The 17,580-nt window shown below is 46.9% G+C and overlaps 1 protein-coding gene across 12 annotated transcripts in view; it reads right to left on the bottom strand.

The window, feature by feature from the left end:
- The window catches only part of MICU1 (mitochondrial calcium uptake 1), a 90,514-nt gene that overhangs the window by 3,047 nt on the left and 69,887 nt on the right, over nt 1–17,580 (bottom strand). For all 12 annotated transcript variants that reach the window (XM_033065919.2, XM_033065918.2, XM_042779517.1 and 9 more), the window contains 2 exons: nt 14,798–14,935; nt 10,641–10,749 (listed from right to left, as the gene is read on the bottom strand). In XM_033065919.2, coding sequence (XP_032921810.1) covers nt 10,641–10,749; nt 14,798–14,935 — 247 coding nt within the window. The remainder of the gene's footprint in view (nt 1–10,640; nt 10,750–14,797; nt 14,936–17,580) is intronic.

Below are 17,580 nucleotides of genomic sequence, written 5' to 3'. Positions count from 1 at the left end.
ATGGATTCAGGGATACCACACACTAAATGCATGTTTTTGGGATTACTTTAATAATGGCACCTACTGTGAGGGAATAACACCAGGGGAAATTTTCTCCCAACTCCTCACCCAAATTTTTGGGTCTACCCCACCAGTTTTTGAGGGGTTCAGATTTCCTCTGAATGCTAATGATATCATACAGTGGCTGGTGTTACTGATAGGCTTGTCCTATTTAACATTAAGAGATAACGGGGGATTGAGCTGGATAACAACTCTGATACCTACTCCAGGAAATAGGGATGCTGCCCCAGAGCCTGACCCTACCCCAGAGACTAGGGATGCTGCCCCAGAGCCTGACCCTGCCCCACAGCCCACCTCAGAAAGAAACCACCCGGAGTGGGTGGGGGCTCTAGTGAAGGAGATAGGCCAGATGATGAAGGAGTACCTCTCCCCAGCTGGTGAGAAGCCCTGCCATAAAGGGGGAGAATCCAGTGATGCTGTAGTGGAACCCATAGGTGTTACATCTGCCCAGGGTCCAGCTGAATTGCAAGGGCACTCACAGCCAGCAGCAGTCGCCCCTGTAGAAACTAGGAAGTCTAAAATGAAAACAAGGCACCTAGACAAAGAGGACCAGAGAGGAGGGCCCTCACAACCAGCAGGGGAGCCAGAGGTTGAAATCATCACTGAGTCCCTGTCTTATGAAAATCTCCGCAATCTGCGGAAAGATATTGCACGACGGGGCCGGGAGGCTTTGACAACTTGGTTACTTCGGGTCTGGGACCTTATGGGTACAGGTGTGCACTTGGATGGTACAGAGGCAAGGAATTTGGGATCCTTGTCCCAGGACTCAGGTGTGGACCAAATATTCGTAAGGGAGCCAGGCCCACTTCCCCTCTGGGAGCGGCTTTTAATGAGTGTAAGAGAGAGGTTTGTCAACAGAGAAAGAATACAGGAGTACCATAATAGAACGCATTGGAAAACTGTTGAGGAAGGGATTCAACAGCTGAGAGAGGTGGCGGTACTGGAGGTACTTTTTGGGAGGGATGGACAGCATGACAATGACCCTGACAAGGTCAGGTGCACAGGACACATGCTGTGGAACCTGGCAAACCGAGGGCCATCTCAATACACCACCTTCATCGCAATGATTAATGCTGATGAGCACCGAGAAACAGTGAGCTCTGTTGCTAACAAGCTTAGGAATTTTCACAGTATGATGAATGGCGTAGTGCAGGCCCAGGTTTCTTCCGTGGTCCAGGAGGTGAGGGGGATGAGGGAGGAGATGAAGGAGGTGAGGGGGATGAGAGGTGACATAAGTGAGATGAGGGAGGAGATCAGGAAGATCAAGGCAGCACCAGTGCGAGCCTCATACCCCAAGGTTACAGCCCCGCGCCCCTCAGCTGGTGGAAGAGGGTACACCCCACGAGCTGACCTATGGTTTTTCCTGCGTGACCATGGGGAAGACATGGGAAAATGGGATGGGAAACCCACTTCTGTCTTGGCAGCACGGGTGCGTCAACTCAGGGAGGGAAATGCTAACCGAGGGAGCTACTCTAAAGTGAAGGTAGCCTCAACCTCCCATGACCAAGGTGCTGGGCATTACAGAAGGGAGGATGATCTGTCAGACCCACTTGAAGGAACCTCCACTATGTATGTTCAGGAAAGGAGTAATAGCCAGGGCTAGAGGGGCCCTGCCTCTATCCAGGGAGAGGCACGGGATAACAGAGTCTATTGGATGGTGTGGGTCCGATGGCCTGGCACATCAGAACCACAAGAATACAGGGTATTAGTTGATACTGGTTCACAATGCACTCTAATACCATCAGAACATGTGGGGGAAGAGCGTGTTTCCATTGTTGGGGTGACGGGGGGATCACAGGAATTGTCTTTGCTGGAAGCTGAGGTGAGCCTGACAGGGGAGGGGTGGCAGAAACATCCGATTGTAACTGGCCCAGAGGCACCGCCCATTCTAGGCATAGATTTTCTTAGGAGTGGCTACTACAAAGACCCAAAGGGATACAGATGGGCTTTTGGAATAGCTGCTGTAGAGACAGAGGGCATTAAGCAGTTGAACACCTTGCCTGGACTGTCAGAAAACCCATCTGCAGTGGGACTCCTGAAGGTGGAAGAGCAACAAGTGCCAATTGCCACCTCAACAGTGCACCGCCGGCAGTACCGGACGAATCGAGATGCTGTGATCCCCATCCACAAGATGATCCGTGAGCTGGAGAGCCAAGGGGTGGTCAGCAAAACCCACTCACCCTTCAACAGCCCCATCTGGCCCGTGCGCAAGTCTGATGGAGAATGGAGATTGACTGTGGACTATCGTGCGTTGAACGAAGTGACTCCACCACTGAGCGCTGCCGTGCCAGACATGCTGGAACTCCAGTACGAGCTGGAGTCCAAGGCAGCAAGGTGGTATGCCACCATTGACATTGCCAACGCATTTTTCTCCATTCCTCTGGCAGCAGAGTGCAGGCCTCAGTTTGCCTTTACATGGAGGGGCGTGCAGTACACCTGGAATCGTCTGCCCCAGGGGTGGAAACACAGCCCCACCATCTGCCATGGACTGATCCAGGCTGCACTGGAAAAGGGTGAGGCTCCAGAACACCTGCAATACATCGATGACATCATTGTGTGGGGGAACACGGCAGTGGAGGTATTTGAGAAAGGAGAAAAGATCATACAGATTCTGCTGAGAGCCGGCTTTGCCATCAAAAAGAGCAAAGTCAAAGGACCTGCCCAAGAGATCCAGTTCCTGGGAGTAAAGTGGCAAGACGGACGGCGCCAGATCCCCACTGAGGTCATCAATAAGATCACCGCAATGTCTCCACCAACCAGCAAGAAGGAAACACAAGCTTTCCTAGGTGCCATAGGCTTTTGGAGAATGCACATTCCTGAGTACAGCCAGATTGTGAGCCCTCTCTACCTGGTCACCCGTAAGAAGAACGATTTCCACTGGGGTGCTGAGCAACAGCAAGCCTTTGCCCAGATCAAGCAGGAGATCGCTCATGCAGTGGCCCTTGGCCCAGTCAGGACGGGACCAGAGGTGAAGAATGTGCTTTATTCTGCAGCCGGGAACCATGGCTTGTCCTGGAGCCTTTGGCAGAAGGTGCCTGGGGAGACTCGAGGGCGACCTCTGGGATTCTGGAGCCGGAGCTACAGAGGGTCTGAAGCCAACTACACTCCCACAGAGAAGGAGATCTTGGCTGCCTATGAAGGAGTTCAAGCTGCCTCAGAGGTGATTGGGACGGAAGCACAACTCCTCCTGGCACCCCGACTACCAGTGCTGGGGTGGATGTTCAAAGGAAAGGTTCCCTCTACCCACCACGCCACCGACGCCACATGGAGCAAGTGGATTGCCCTCATCACGCAACGCGCCCGCATCGGAAACCCAAATCGCCCTGGGATTTTGGAGATAATTACGAACTGGCCAGAAGGTGAAAATTTTGGTCTCGCCGATGATGAGGAGCAAGAACAAGTGAGCCGCGCTGAGGAAGCCCCACCGTATAACCAACTGCCAGCAGATGAAGCATGCTACGCTCTTTTCACCGACGGCTCCTGCCGCATCGTGGGAATGAACCGGAAGTGGAAAGCAGCCGTATGGAGCCCCACACGACAGGTTGCACAAGCTACTGAAGGAGAAGGTGGATCAAGTCAATTTGCTGAACTCAAAGCTGTTCAGCTGGCCCTGGACATTGCTGAAAGAGAGAAGTGGCCAAAGCTCTACCTTTATACTGACTCGTGGATGGTAGCCAATGCTCTGTGGGGTTGGCTGGAAAGGTGGAAAAAGGCAAACTGGCAACGTAGGGGAAAACCAATCTGGGCTGCCGACGAGTGGAAAGACATTGCCACCCGGGTAGAGAAGCTACCTGTGAAAGTTCGTCACGTGGATGCCCATGTCCCCAAGAGTCGGGCTAATGAGGAGCACCAACACAACGAGCAGGTTGATCAGGCCTCAAAGATAGAGGTGTCACAAATAGACCTGGATTGGCAACACAAGGGAGAATTGTTCCTGGCTCGATGGGCCCATGACGCCTCAGGTCATCAGGGCAGAGATGCCACGTATAAGTGGGCACGAGACCGAGGGGTGGATCTAACCATGGACAGTATCTCTCAAGTCATCCATGACTGTGATACGTGCGCTGCCATCAAACAGGCCAAGCGAGTGAAGCCCCTCTGGTATGGTGGGCGTTGGTCCAAATATAAGTATGGGGAGGCCTGGCAGATTGACTACATCACACTGCCTCAGACCCGCCAAGGCAAGCGCTACGTGCTGACCATGGTGGAAGCCACCACCGGATGGTTGGAGACCTACCCTGTGCCTCATGCCACTGCTCGGAACACCATCCTGGGCCTTGAGAAACAGGTCCTTTGGAGACATGGCACCCCTGAGAGAATTGAGTCAGACAACGGGACTCATTTCAAGAACAGCCTCATAAACAGCTGGGCTAGGGAACACGGCATTGAGTGGGTGTACCATATTCCCTACCATGCACCTGCAGCTGGGAAGGTCGAACGGTGCAATGGCCTGCTTAAAACCACCTTGAAGGCACTGGGTGGGGGGACTTTCAAGAACTGGGAAAGTAATCTACCAAAGGCCACATGGTTAGTGAATACCCGAGGTTCCACTAACCGAGCAGGCCCTGCCCAATCTGAGCTCTTGGGAACACCAGATGGGGATAAGGTTCCAGTGGTACACATGAGAGGTATACTAGGGAAAACTGTTTGGGTGAACTCTGCCTCCAGCAAAGACAATCCTGTCCGTGGGGTGGTTTTTGCTCAAGGACCAGGTTGTACCTGGTGGGTGATGCAAAAGGATGGAGAAACCCGATGCATACCCCAAGGAGACCTTGTTCTGGGGTGAACTACCTATGATACTGTGTCTGTAACTGCATGTATGTATGTAATTTAAAGGTTCTAATTTAATGTAGTATGTTAGCATGGAAAAAATTTGGGGTGGATAATGTTGTGGGTTGGCGAGGTTTAGAAATTTTTCCCATTATTATGTTAAGCTAGCCGGGATGGCTCTCCTATTAGCCGTTAAGAGCTGGAGATAAAGGACTGCTGAAGCAATGATGGCCCATTAGGGAAAGGTGGAGTCCTGCTTTTGTGTTCCGCAAGTAAGAGGACACGGGGGGGGGGTAGGAGAACACACGGCTCGCCGGCCGAACTCGAGGAGAGAGGTTCCTTTTCTCCTGTTGGCATCAGGCTTCTTGGATTTGGACTGCTAAAGCTTCCTGCTTCCTCTGAACAACTGGGAACTGGGACGCCCACGGTGAGCAGAGTTCCTTCCTCACCCTTTTCTTCCACCTGGGGCGGGTGAGGTCACCTGGCCCCCTCCCCTGCCCCTGCAGCAGCCGCGACTGAGACGCCGCCTGCCCTGCTCCTTCGGAGAGCCATCGGTGACTGACAAAGGGACTGGGACTGAATTCCATTCTGTTCTGTCACTGGTTTTCTTTTTTTCTTTCGTATAGCTGATGCCGTTTTTGTTTGTCTTGTAAATATTTCAGTAAAGAACTGTTATTCCCAACCTATACCTTTTTTGTGCCTGCGAGTTCCTGAATTCCCTTTTCCTGGCAATACTGTCCCTTTAAACCAGGACACTCTGGCAGCAGAAAAATCAAGCAGGAGTTTTATTCCCACTTTTAGAAAAGGGCAATCTGTGGATTTATCAATCTGGCAGGGTTAGGCAGCTGATTTTGCTGCACAAATGGGAACAAAACAACCCCCTCACTAGGCTGGTGTGAGTGTATTTTAAGTTCAATTGCTTTCCTACAAAGCCTGACCCAAGGAAATGCCACCCAGAGCAACTGGGATCAATGTTTAGCTGTGGAGCAAGGGAAAAGAGGGAAGTGGTGCATCAAAAAACCAGACTGAAACCACAAACAGCCTCTGCTTTCCTCCACAGCATCCTTATGGGTTTCTGCACCCCCAGTCCTTCAGGTATTTTGGAGAGTTAAGTGTGTCAGAAAGGAAAAAATAATCATCCAATATACACTGTAATTGGATTAATTAAAAACTGCATAAAATATTTTTCTAAGAGGATTTTTTTTTCCAATTAATTATTGGTATCTTCCACCCTGTTTCTGTTCCCCTGAGTGAAATCTGGGTTTTTTTGAGAGGAATTCACAGCCACCATTAGATCCTTTTCCCCATAAAACCTCTCCTTTTACTAAATAATGCAGAAGAAAATTGAAATGACACATTGTCTACATGAAAAATATATATAATCTGAAGCAGGACCCTGCTTTTTAAAAAAAAAATATTCTTTTTGAGCGAAATTCCTGTTTTCCATGAGTGATGTAGCTCCAGTCAGCAGTTATTACTCTGTATTTCCTCAGACAGCAACACCAAATTTAATTTAATTTGTTATAAATGTAAAACTCCTCTCAAGGTGCTTCACCTTGATGCCATCCTCCCATCCTGGTGCCCTAGGTACCCTATGGCTGTAAACTAACATATGAAAAAAAAGTCAGATTGATTTCCTTCATCACAGAATTCCAGAATGGTTTGGGTTGGAAGGGGCCTCAGAGCTCATCCAGTCCCGCCCCTGCCATGGGCAGGGACTCCTTCCTCTATCCCAGGCTGCTCCAAGCCCCATCCAACCCGGCCTTGGACACTTCCAGGGATCCAGGGGCAGCCACAGCTTCTCTGGGCACCCTGTGCCAGGGCCTCCCCACCCTCACTGGGAACAATTTCTCCCTAAAACCGAATCTAAATCTCCCCTTTCAGTTTAAAACTATTGCCCCTTGTCCTAATTCCTTTAATTATAAGCCATGTTTTTCTGCTGAGATTTTACCTGCTCCTTCCATCTCTGCAGGGAGTCTCCTGATCCCTCCCCTCCTGTTTATTTTTCACAACTGCAGCTTTCCCAGCTTGAACTTGTACTCACGGCCACCAGTTCCTGCTTCCTCCCTTATTAATCCACCTGCACAAGTGTCAGCTCCATCCCATCACCCTTGCTTGATGCCAAAACGACTTCAGAGGGGCTGCATGACTGTGCTGTGCTCAGTTATGGCAGTGCTGGTTTTCAAGGAATCATAAGGAAGAGAGAAAGCATCTCACTTTCCACTTCCACTCATGCTCCAGACCACAAGGTAACTCAGGGAGGCAAATAAAATTGAAGTAAACCTGTGCTGGAATAATTTGTTTACCATTTCACAGAATGAAATAGGTTCTGTCTGGGCAACATCTCTTAAAACAAAGCCTGTCCAGGTTTGGGGTTCTGGGATAGAAATTCTCCTGGATTTCATACCATCAAAAATGAATTCCACATTTCTGTCTTGAAAAGCTTCTAAAATTTCCTGCATTGCTATCTCCCACTGGTTCCTTTAATGAGTTATTTTATGCAAGTTTAGTGTCTGACACAGTTATTCTTTTTTTCCACTCTGATTCCCAGAACTGCACCGTGAGCAATGCCTCACCGAGTGCCTGCAAACGAGGCTTCGCTCCAGGAGAGAGCCTTGCCAGATGGCAAACTTCACTTTTTCCCTCCAACTTGAGATTAATCACACATGTGGCCAAAAGAATGGACAGCTGGGCTGCTGCCTTTGTTTTCCAAATGGCACTCAGGGTGATGGGAGCAGAGCTCCCTGCCCTGGGCCATTCCAGGATGGAAAGACAGGACATGTGTGTTCTGGGCTCCCAGAAATCAGCCTCACGTTGATGCACACGTTTCATTTCAAGGCTCCCAGTTGCAAATGTTGGATGCTATCACTGGCAGTATAGCCACCAAAATCTATTTAACTTCTCACAAATCATTTGCACGAGTACGTGCTGGATCACCCATCCAGGAAGGAGCTGGATAAGCCTTGTGCAATCCTGTGTGCACAGCACATTTCCCTTTGTCTCCTCAAACTGTGAGGCTGCAGCCCTGCAGCTGAGCAGAAGCTGTTTTGACATCAAAGGCAGCATGACAGAAAGTCACAGAGATCAGGGAGGAAAAAGCAGAACTCCCAGACCAAAGGCAGAGCCAGTCCCCTGTTTGTGCAATATCCACAGCCAGAAATGTGGAAAGAAAGGAGATTCCTTGGAGATATCTCAAACCTGACTGCAGGTGGCACAGGAGGAGCAGCTGCAGGGGATCCTGTTGGATATGAGGGTCTCCAGACAATCCTCACAACTCCTCCCCTCCCAACTACTGCCCAGCCATTATTCCAGAGGAGCAATCCACGCTGTGCTTCCAAGGGGGGCTGACTTTTTCCATCCATCTCCAAGGCAGAGGAAAGCAAGCAGCAATTCCATGACAGCATTCCAGCTCACCTCTGCCTCTTTCCTGATTCCCTGTGGACTCTGCAGCTGTTTCAAGCAGCATCATTCAAATAAAATGATTTTCCAGGAACCTCTCTGGGGCTCCAGCTCTGCTCCAAGGCATGGATCAGCAGTGGGCTCAGCTCTCTCCCTGTGCTTTGGTCCATCCATGCCTTGCCCCAAACCCCAAGGGAGTTATCCCACACCAGCAGAAGGGCTGCTTGGAAAGCCTGGCTGCACACAGTGCCAGAAAAAGTGCAATTCCCACCCTCCTAAAAGGGGAATAAGCACCAAATTCAGTTCCTATCCTGCTTCCAGCAGTGAGCCTAGGCTGGAGAAGTCTTCCTTGTGATTTAGGAGAATGACAGCTATTATGTTGCTGTGCAAATGAAAGATGGGCAAACAAATAATCTGGGTGTTTTTAAATGGGTCATTAAAATACAGGTTTATGATTCTTTTTAGAAGAAGATGTGACTTCAATTCAGCACAGAAAACAGGCTGTGATGCTCTGGCTGTTTGGTACCAGCCATTTTTTCCCCCTCTGAAATTTTAAACAGCTCTTCTAAAATCATAGTAATGTTTACTGCATTGTTAGCAGCAAGTTATTACACAAATTATTACACTCATTATTACACTCTTCCTAGTCCCCATCCCAGTGTAATTTTTACCTTTGCTAGTGTGTAACCAGCAACCTTGTGAAAGCTTCACTTTTGGGAGGGCACACTCCATTTATGTTTTACTTGATTTACTGATTCCTGCCCAAGGAAAGTTCCCTTACCCCAGCCCAACACTCCCAGCTCAGTGAGCATGAGCTCATTAATGGCACATAATTAAACAGCAATCACACTGATTTACCAACTGCACACAGATCTAAATTCTGCAAAAATGTATATCCCACAACAGGATAAATGCTAATTTCCTGTAGGCACTGAGTAAATTTGATTTGCTGGGCCATTACCTCCCCTGGGATGCTGCAGAAAGGGCTCAGAGCAGCAGCAGCATACCCAGACTTGGTATTTTACTTTTAAATGAAAAAAAATCCAGCCAGATTCTTTTAAGTCTTAAGATAATGATGATCTAAACCAAAGAGCACAGACGATTTCCCCCCAAAAAAATTTAAGATGAGAAGGGCTGCTGACACACACAAGAAGAGATATGACACGTTGGTTTCCCTCTGTAATTCCATGGCCCCAAAAACTATTAATGCCTTAATATTACCACAACAGCAGCAGTTGGAATAGCTGACTTCCAAAATGTTTAAATTCTGCAGCTGCCTAAAGAAATCAGCTTTAACTTTGTGGTAGACAAGAGTTTCCACTTAGCCTAAAAATCTTTTAATGAGTTTGCCATCTCTTTTTTATATGCTCAGTCTGTCAAAAAAAAAAAATTCCTCTTAAAAAATCCTAAAGACCAAAGCACCCACTTGTGAACAGGTCCTGGCAGCAGAGTGGGATTTTGGTTTGAAATATATTTTGGTTTTTGTTTTTTTTTGTTTTTTTTTAACATCAGTGTGTCAGATTTAAGAACATACCTGAACCAGAGCAGCTCAGAAAAGGAAACATGATGAGAAGGAGGATATGGATTGGTCTGATCAATAAACCACATTATCACCAAGGTCCCCAGGAAATACCAGCTCTGAGGTTTATTCAGCCCACTCCTCTGGACTGTGGGTTATCTGAAATGGAGTCTCTGGACAGACTTTAATGCTCAGTCTGGGAACCTCAATGGTGTTCTAGGGCTTCCCCTTTTCCCCCTCCAGCACTCCCAGGAGCTCCAAAGGTGTTCACCACTGCTTGGATTTGCAGCCAGAAATACAGCATCCAGCCTTTATTTCTAGGCAAAGTCTCTGATTTTTGAGCAAAGCTGAAACAAAATAAGAGTTGAGTTCCTACCACCAGCCCCACTGCTGCTGTGCCTCTGCCATGTGGATCAGAGACCTCCACAGAAGATAACTCTGCAAGATTTTTTTTACACTTATTTTTGAAGTCCTTCATATAGGGAGGAAAAAAAGGTCACTTCAAGAAGATGGGAATGAAGAAGAAACACTGGTGTCCCTGGGATCTGCAAGCACAGCCTGTGGCACACTCATTAGGTGACCTTGCCTCTGCACACAGCAGAATGGTCCTTCTGAAGGTACCACCATGAAATCACTGCTTCCTCATCCATTCAGGCTCCACATGGCAGCCTTTTTTCTCCCTGTATCTAAAACTGTGGAAGTATAAAACTAAAATCCCTCTTTATCCATGGATGTAGCGAGTTAAGCACCTCATTACAGGGAGGAATTGTAATTTGGGTACATTTTAACCTGTCAGCCTGGGCTTGTCTGACATGTTCCTAACTCCAAAGACATGGCATGAGTTGTGCTTCCTCAGGCTTTCAGCACCTGAACATCCCACAGCTTTTAATACCTTTATCAAGAGAAGCTCCAGCCATGTGGTAGAAGCTCAAAGCAGTGTCCACATCATTTATGTTCTTCAGGAAAGTGAAGAAGTTCTCCACCTCCTCAAATGTCAGCCCCTAGGACAGAGAAAAGACACTCATGTGGTGATGGGAAAAGGAGATCATGGACACTGCCTGGAAATTGGCAGTGATTCATTGGCTCAAAGTTGTAGCCAGGAGGGAATTCATCTGCACACTCCAAAAACTCAACCTTGGAACTTGAGGATGTGGGCTGTGACCTGGACTTTTGTTCCCCTCCTGCTTCCCTCCTGGCGCCACCAGTCCCACAAGGGGAAGGGACTGAAAACATTTCCCATGTGAGCAGACAGACCACAAGCCTGCAGTTGGGATGTAGCTGAATTTGCAATTCACCTGCAGACAGGTGAATTGATAATTTATTTGGAAGCCTGCACACACGCAATGACAATATCAAACAGTCTGTGCACTGTAAGGTCTCTCCCAAGAGATTTGGGGATCTCGGGGGGAATCCATGTCTTATCCAGTGTGGCAGAAGGTGACACTAAAGCACAGAAGTGTCCCAGTTTGCTTTGTTGCTGGAGGCAAGATCCTTGTCTGCCCCACTTACCTGGGCCAGGTGAGCGTGTTCTCAGTGAGAGCTGACAGCCACACTCTGGGACAGTGATGGAAAAACATCCTGAGATCCCCAGGAGAAGAGCTGCTGATGAGCACAGCTCTGGGAACCCCACCTGGTTACACTACACCTGATTTTATCACCCCGTTCAGCTCCAGCACAAGCACAACAGTGCTGGGACAAGAGCTGGAGCCTCCAACTCCTCCAGCAGAGCCACGGCACAGAGCCAAGGGAGGAGGTGAATCATCACCACAGTAATAACCACTCAGACTCCCTCTCTGGGAGACATAAATCAGCTTGTCAACAGGAGTTCAGGTTCAGGCTCCTCCTATCCTGCCTGGCATGACAGATTGATAGAGCAAGATATTAAAAATCCTAACTGCAGAACACGGCACAGTTCCATGATCTGGATGTGTTCAGCAGGTACTGTCAAATATAAATTTACACAATCTGCTGTAACTCTGCTCAAACAACTTCTAATCAGGGAAAGAAGGCACCAATCTTTTGAAAGAAAAAGAACGTTTTTAAGGTCTTTCCATACAGACATTTGCAGCTTGTCCCTGTCTTTGCTGTATGTGGCACTGCACTGATGATCTACATGTGCACTGTCACATGCAACAGCAGCTTTGTCAGCTCTGGACTCATGGATCTGGGCCAGTAAGGATGAGATAGCAAAATGGGAGAGCACATGTGGACAACAGAGCTGACTAAAGAGAGAAATCCCTGGTGTCTCTGCAGGGAGCTTTCCTTGAATGTTTTTGCCTACTCCTCTTCCCATGAGGAACGCTAGGATGTACAGCAGAATTAAATTAAATACTGTCCTAGGAAAAAAATGATCCAATAAATCAGGTACTTCTGCAGGAAGCACTGCAAAGATCCCTCTGTTTTGCACAATGGTTCTACAAGAGAAAATATCTTTGCAATTATCACAAAGCCTCCCTGCCTGGGAGCAGGGCACTGAGAGTGTGGAGCCTGAAGGAACCATGAGGTGTGTGGCACTTCCAGGCCAGCAGAAGTCATTGTGCTGTGATCTGCCTGCTCTGCCTGGGACATCTGAGCTTTGTAGTGTTCTTAGCAAAGAGCCACAAACCTCCATTTTTCCTGAAATTGCCAAAATGGCAGATGCTAAGGCCAAGCAGCACTGCTGTCTGTGCAAAATGGACCCTAGTTTGGAATCCTGGAATGGTCTGGGAAGGGACCTCAAATTCTTTCTCATTCCACCCCCTGCCATGGGCAGGGACACCTTCCACTATCCCAGGCTGCTCCCAGCCCCACCCAACCTGGCCTTTGTGGTCCTTTCACCAGCTGAAAAAACAAAACCAGTGACACACCTGTATCCTACAAATAATGGCATTTTCTTGTGGACAAAAACACTGGATGCCTGTAGCAAGAATACCATCACTATTATGAAATTTAATTTTTTTTGAGGAATTGCTATAGGTGAGGTTGGCACCAGTGTTAACTCTGTTCCAGCTACCAAAATAAAAATCAGAGACTGGGACAGCCTCAGGCAAGTCAACAGATGAATGATCACCTCTTTCAAGGCATTTGTAGCTCCAGCTGTTGATTCACAATCAGTTGAATCCCTTCATCACCCAAGTAATCCTCACCAAACATAAGCTGGGAGCCTCCAGAAGCACTTCCCTGCTTGTAACACAACAGCTCAAACATTTGCTGCAAAAATTAGGGCTTTTCACCTGGGAACTCAGGTTCAGGCAGGAATTCCACCTCACTGCCACTCCCTGCTAGCTCCAGAAAAAAATACCCCAGCCAGCCCCTGAAGCACATGTAGGAGAGGACATGAATCACTGGTTTCTGAAGAGACAGCTTGGTTTTCTAGCACTTAGGGGGGCATAAACCAAATAATACCTTGCTTGTGAATATTGCTGATGACTCAGATCCTTTTTACTAGAAGAAAAGCAGCTGTGTAAGTACAACTTGGGGAGGGCACTCATAAGCAATGTTAGACAAAACAGAGTGTGGCAGCTCTGCTGAATAGGCAAAGTTCACCTATTCAGGGTAAGATGGAATTTTTCCTCAAGAAAAATAAAAATAATGAAAGTAGATAAGCAGTTAATAGAAGAAAACTTACCACTCCCAAAAGCAGTAATGCAGAATATCAGCACTTGAAAACAGCTAAAGATTAGATTAAATCCAGAGTTTTGCTGGTTTGGAGGTTGCCAGGGTTGCCTTGTGCAGTCAAGGTTATTGCATCAGACAAGGAAGACAAGGTTTGACAGATTCCATAAGAAAGCTCTCTCAAAAGAACTGCACTTCCAAGGGAAAGCCTTGATGGGTCAGTTTGAGACAGTTTCTGGGCATTTCATCCTCACCAGTGTAAGGAATCATGAATTTTTCACCAATTATCTTCCTTGCAAATACAATTTTTTGCCCTATTGCCCATTTTCTCTCCTTGAAAGTCTTAGAATGAAGGAAGATAAAGATTTGCTCAGAATCTGGCTGGCTGTAAATAGAAATACAATCTGGCTGATTTGGGGATGAGGAATAAGGTAAGGACGAGAAGTTCTTCCTCTGGCACAGATGTCAGGGTCTTGGCTTACACATGAAAGGAAGAAAACATCTGCTGTAGGAAACCTTCCAAAATAAATTCCTTTGCCTCTTTTCTCACACATCCAGCTACTGTTCAGTAATATCTATACACACATATATACAAATAAAAACTCAAAAATCACAGCAAAAGAATCAACAATTTTCAAACTTCAAAACCAGAGCTGATCTCTTCTATTAGACACATATTGCATTTAAGCACTTTTTCCTGGAGAAATCAAATGATTTCTGTTAATGCAGGAATCTCACTAAGGAACAAAAAAAAGGAGCAGACCCTGACCAAAACTTGTGTTTTATAACACACTTGGCACCTAAACCAGCTAAGAAATAAACTCTGGTTGTGATGTCAGAAGAAAGCAGCTCTAAAACAGCCAGCCAAAGACTTTCCATCCATTCTCACTTTGATGAATTGCTTGTTTATATCCCAGTTAATAAAAGAACATTGGGGCTTAATAAAAGAACATCCATTATAGGGGCAGATGTAAAATTCTAATGCTCAATAATTTCTCAGCCCATACTTGCCTTACCTGATAAAGCACATCTTGTGGTATGGACATCTTATTCCAAGGTCTCTCACTGAATTAATGAGTGTAGGGTCTGCAAACTTACTTCTCTCTAAAGTGTGAGCAATTTTTCCAAGAAGTTAATAACTAAATAATAAACTGCCTGGTCACAGCAGCTAATGAATCCAAGGTTGAGCCAGGAACTGGGAGCACGGCTTCAGTGTTTGTTCTGGCTCCAGAACCAGGGTGCCATTCAGCAAATTGAATTTTTAAAATTACAGCATCTATTTTCATAAGGAACAAACCTACAGCCTGCACTGGACACCAACCACTGCACTCCCAGCTCTTCCCTCTCTCCACCACCGGCCAACACAGAGTGGACGCTTTTCCGAAGAACACGGGGACTGCGGAACCCAGCCTAGGGCTAAGAAATTTTCCCCAATTTTCCATGAATGCCACTGACCTCTCCATCCTGGAAGTGCTTCTTGAGCTGTTTGAGCATGACAGTGAGCTTCTTGGACTGCACCCCGCTGTATGCCAGCAGCATGCTCCCAAACTGCCGCTCCGTGATCCGCCCGTCCACCGGGTCGTGCCGCTCGAACTGCAGGGGAAAAAAAACAAAGAGATGAAAACAGGAGCAGCAGAAAGCTCCACCTGAGGTATGAAGCATTAAAAAATTAACATTGCAGGAAACACTGATGGAGGAGAAGTCCTGATGTGCTCCACTATCTGCTTTTCCCACATTCACAGCTCTTGGGAGAAGCCTTTGTATCCCATCCTCCCAGTTTTATCCCACAGGACTGAGCTAATGAGTGGTTCCATGGTTCCTCTAAACAGGAACTGTTTCATAAACCAAAGAGAAGTCTTGCAAAGGTCTTCTAATATTACCCTTCTCTGCTCCAAGGCCTGTAGCAGTGTCCCAGAAAAGGAAGGTTCATGGATGTCTCCAAACTTCACTCTCTCCAAATTCTCCTCATCCTCAGACCCTTCCAGTCCCTGACTCTTAAAAATGCTGCTGTGAGAAAGGTTTTCTCCACTGATCCATCTCTCCTGCAGTAGTTTGTCTCTTGGCTTGCACTTCAGGGAAGGAGGGAAGGGCCATTCCCCAGCTTGGGATGGTGCTGTGTGGGAGCACCAGGTCTTTGCCTGCTGGGATTTCAGCGTTTCCTTTTCCCCCACCTCTGTGAATGTACAAACATCAATTAGACTTCACCCAGCTTCACAGATCTCAGCACTCCAGATCCTTTATTTGGGATACATTATATCCCTTCAAATTCATCAGGAAACACAAGACCAACACTCCAGCTGACTACAAGCCAGGTGACATTTAACAACAAAATTAATTTTTAAACTCATGGAGAACAACTTGGTACCATGACTGACATTCTGCTGCCTGCTGAGTTGACCATTCCTGCCTCAGCTGCTCTTCAGTGCTAATGAATTTTTAATTATTACCATATCAACCAGATTTTGCCTGCTTTTCCCAGTGGGAAGGCTGGAGGGATTTGTGTGGCTGACTCTGGCAGAAGGCAGATCCCAAATTCTGCTCCTCAGCCCCCTTGTGCTTTCACCTGAGTGGCCCACACAGTTTTTGGGGGGAAATGGTGATTTTTACTCTCATCTGATACAGGCTTTGGGGATCACTCATGATGCAAAATGTGGGCCTTTCCCATTCTGTGCTGGGGAAAGGAGAGGGAAAACTCACTTGTTGGAAATGTCTTCATTAAAAAGCAGAAGTAGTAGCTTCTGCCATGCCTGAAGAATGCAAAGAAAATGCCCCTGGGACACAAAAATTTGCCGTCAGTGCTGCTTCAAAAGCAGCCCTGATGCTTTCTTCTGCTGTAATATTCCTAATTTCATCCCCAAAGACACAAATCAGCATTTTTCTACCAACAGCCTTAAAATACCCCTAGTTTTAGCAGAGCTTTAGGTAGCATCCTTAATTAAAGGCCAGGAAATGGGTCCAAATATCTCAGATCAACCTCCTAAGTGGTGACTGTGCTTAGGAAATCTCAAGTTGGTGTGTAAAAGCCCACCAGCCCCCTCTCTCCCTGCCCTGCATTAATGGGGCAAAACAAGCAAGCACAGCTCCCTGCAGATGGGGAAATGGAGAACCAGCTCCTTGCAGTTTCTTTGGAACTAAACCTTCAGATTGTGGTTAGTTTTTGCACTACCAAATGCATAAAAAAAGACCAGAAAAGAAAAAATTAAAATACTTTTCACCTTCATTTTTCTACTGATACACCACACAACTAGTCTAAAGAAGTAAAAAAACCCCTGAAAACTATGGAATTATTCTGCTTATTATTTATCTCACTTTAAAATGAACATCTCTAACATTAAACCAGAACACTCAGATGCCCACTGCCATGTACAGTGGTGCTCCTGGCAAATGTCAGCCCAGAAAGGCCAGCTGGATGAACACATCCAGTTCCCAAATTCCAATATGACCACCACTGAACTGAGAAAAAGCAACAGCAACCCAGTGAGGGATAAAGAAAGTTCAAATCTTGCCTCCAAGCTACTGTCAGATGCATTTAAATTAATTACAGAAGGGACAAGCAGGGCATGTCATTTAAAGAGAAATTTCAGGGAGGGAATTCTGCTTATTTTTTATGGTATGTCAGAGATTGTGTTTATCCATAAAGAAATTGGGCTTCAAAGAATTTGTGAGTGGAAACTCATTGGTTCCTGATGAAAGAAAACCCCCTTTCCCACCTCCCTGCCCAGGAGCAGAGGTCCATCCATGCTCTTCTACCTTCTGGAATGTCTTCTAGCCAAACACAACTCACCACTTGGAGATGAAGGAGGTGCAAAGCCTGCAGGAATTTTTCTTTCAGTACTCAATACACAGCCTACAAACAGTGTTAAGTGTTAAAATCCTCTGGGTATTTGAAAAAGCAGGAAAAATAGTGTCCATTCCCAGGTAATCACAATTATTAGCCTCCATGCACAGGATGATACTGTACAGTTCTTCTGTTTGATTTTTCTGTTTACTGGGGGAGAAATAATCCCAAACACTACAAGGGATGGAGGGCACAGCACACTGGGATTTATTACAGGCAAACAAGTCCTCTGACAGCCTTTTCCCCTTTCATGGATCCTAAAGAAGGAAAAGCAGGGCCAAAGTAGCTGCTCAGCCAGCATTATCCAGAGGGGGATGGAGCAGCTCCTGCTCCCAAAATCCCACAGAAGCCAGGGGGAGTCTCACACCACCCCAAACTGGAGCTCCAAAATCTGCACACA

Source organism: Catharus ustulatus, chromosome 8, assembly GCF_009819885.2.
Source record: "Catharus ustulatus isolate bCatUst1 chromosome 8, bCatUst1.pri.v2, whole genome shotgun sequence".
Classification (NCBI taxonomy): domain Eukaryota; kingdom Metazoa; phylum Chordata; class Aves; order Passeriformes; family Turdidae; genus Catharus; species Catharus ustulatus.
The sequence above is the reverse complement of the archived record's forward strand: the minus strand, read 5'-3'. Positions and strand labels throughout refer to the sequence as shown.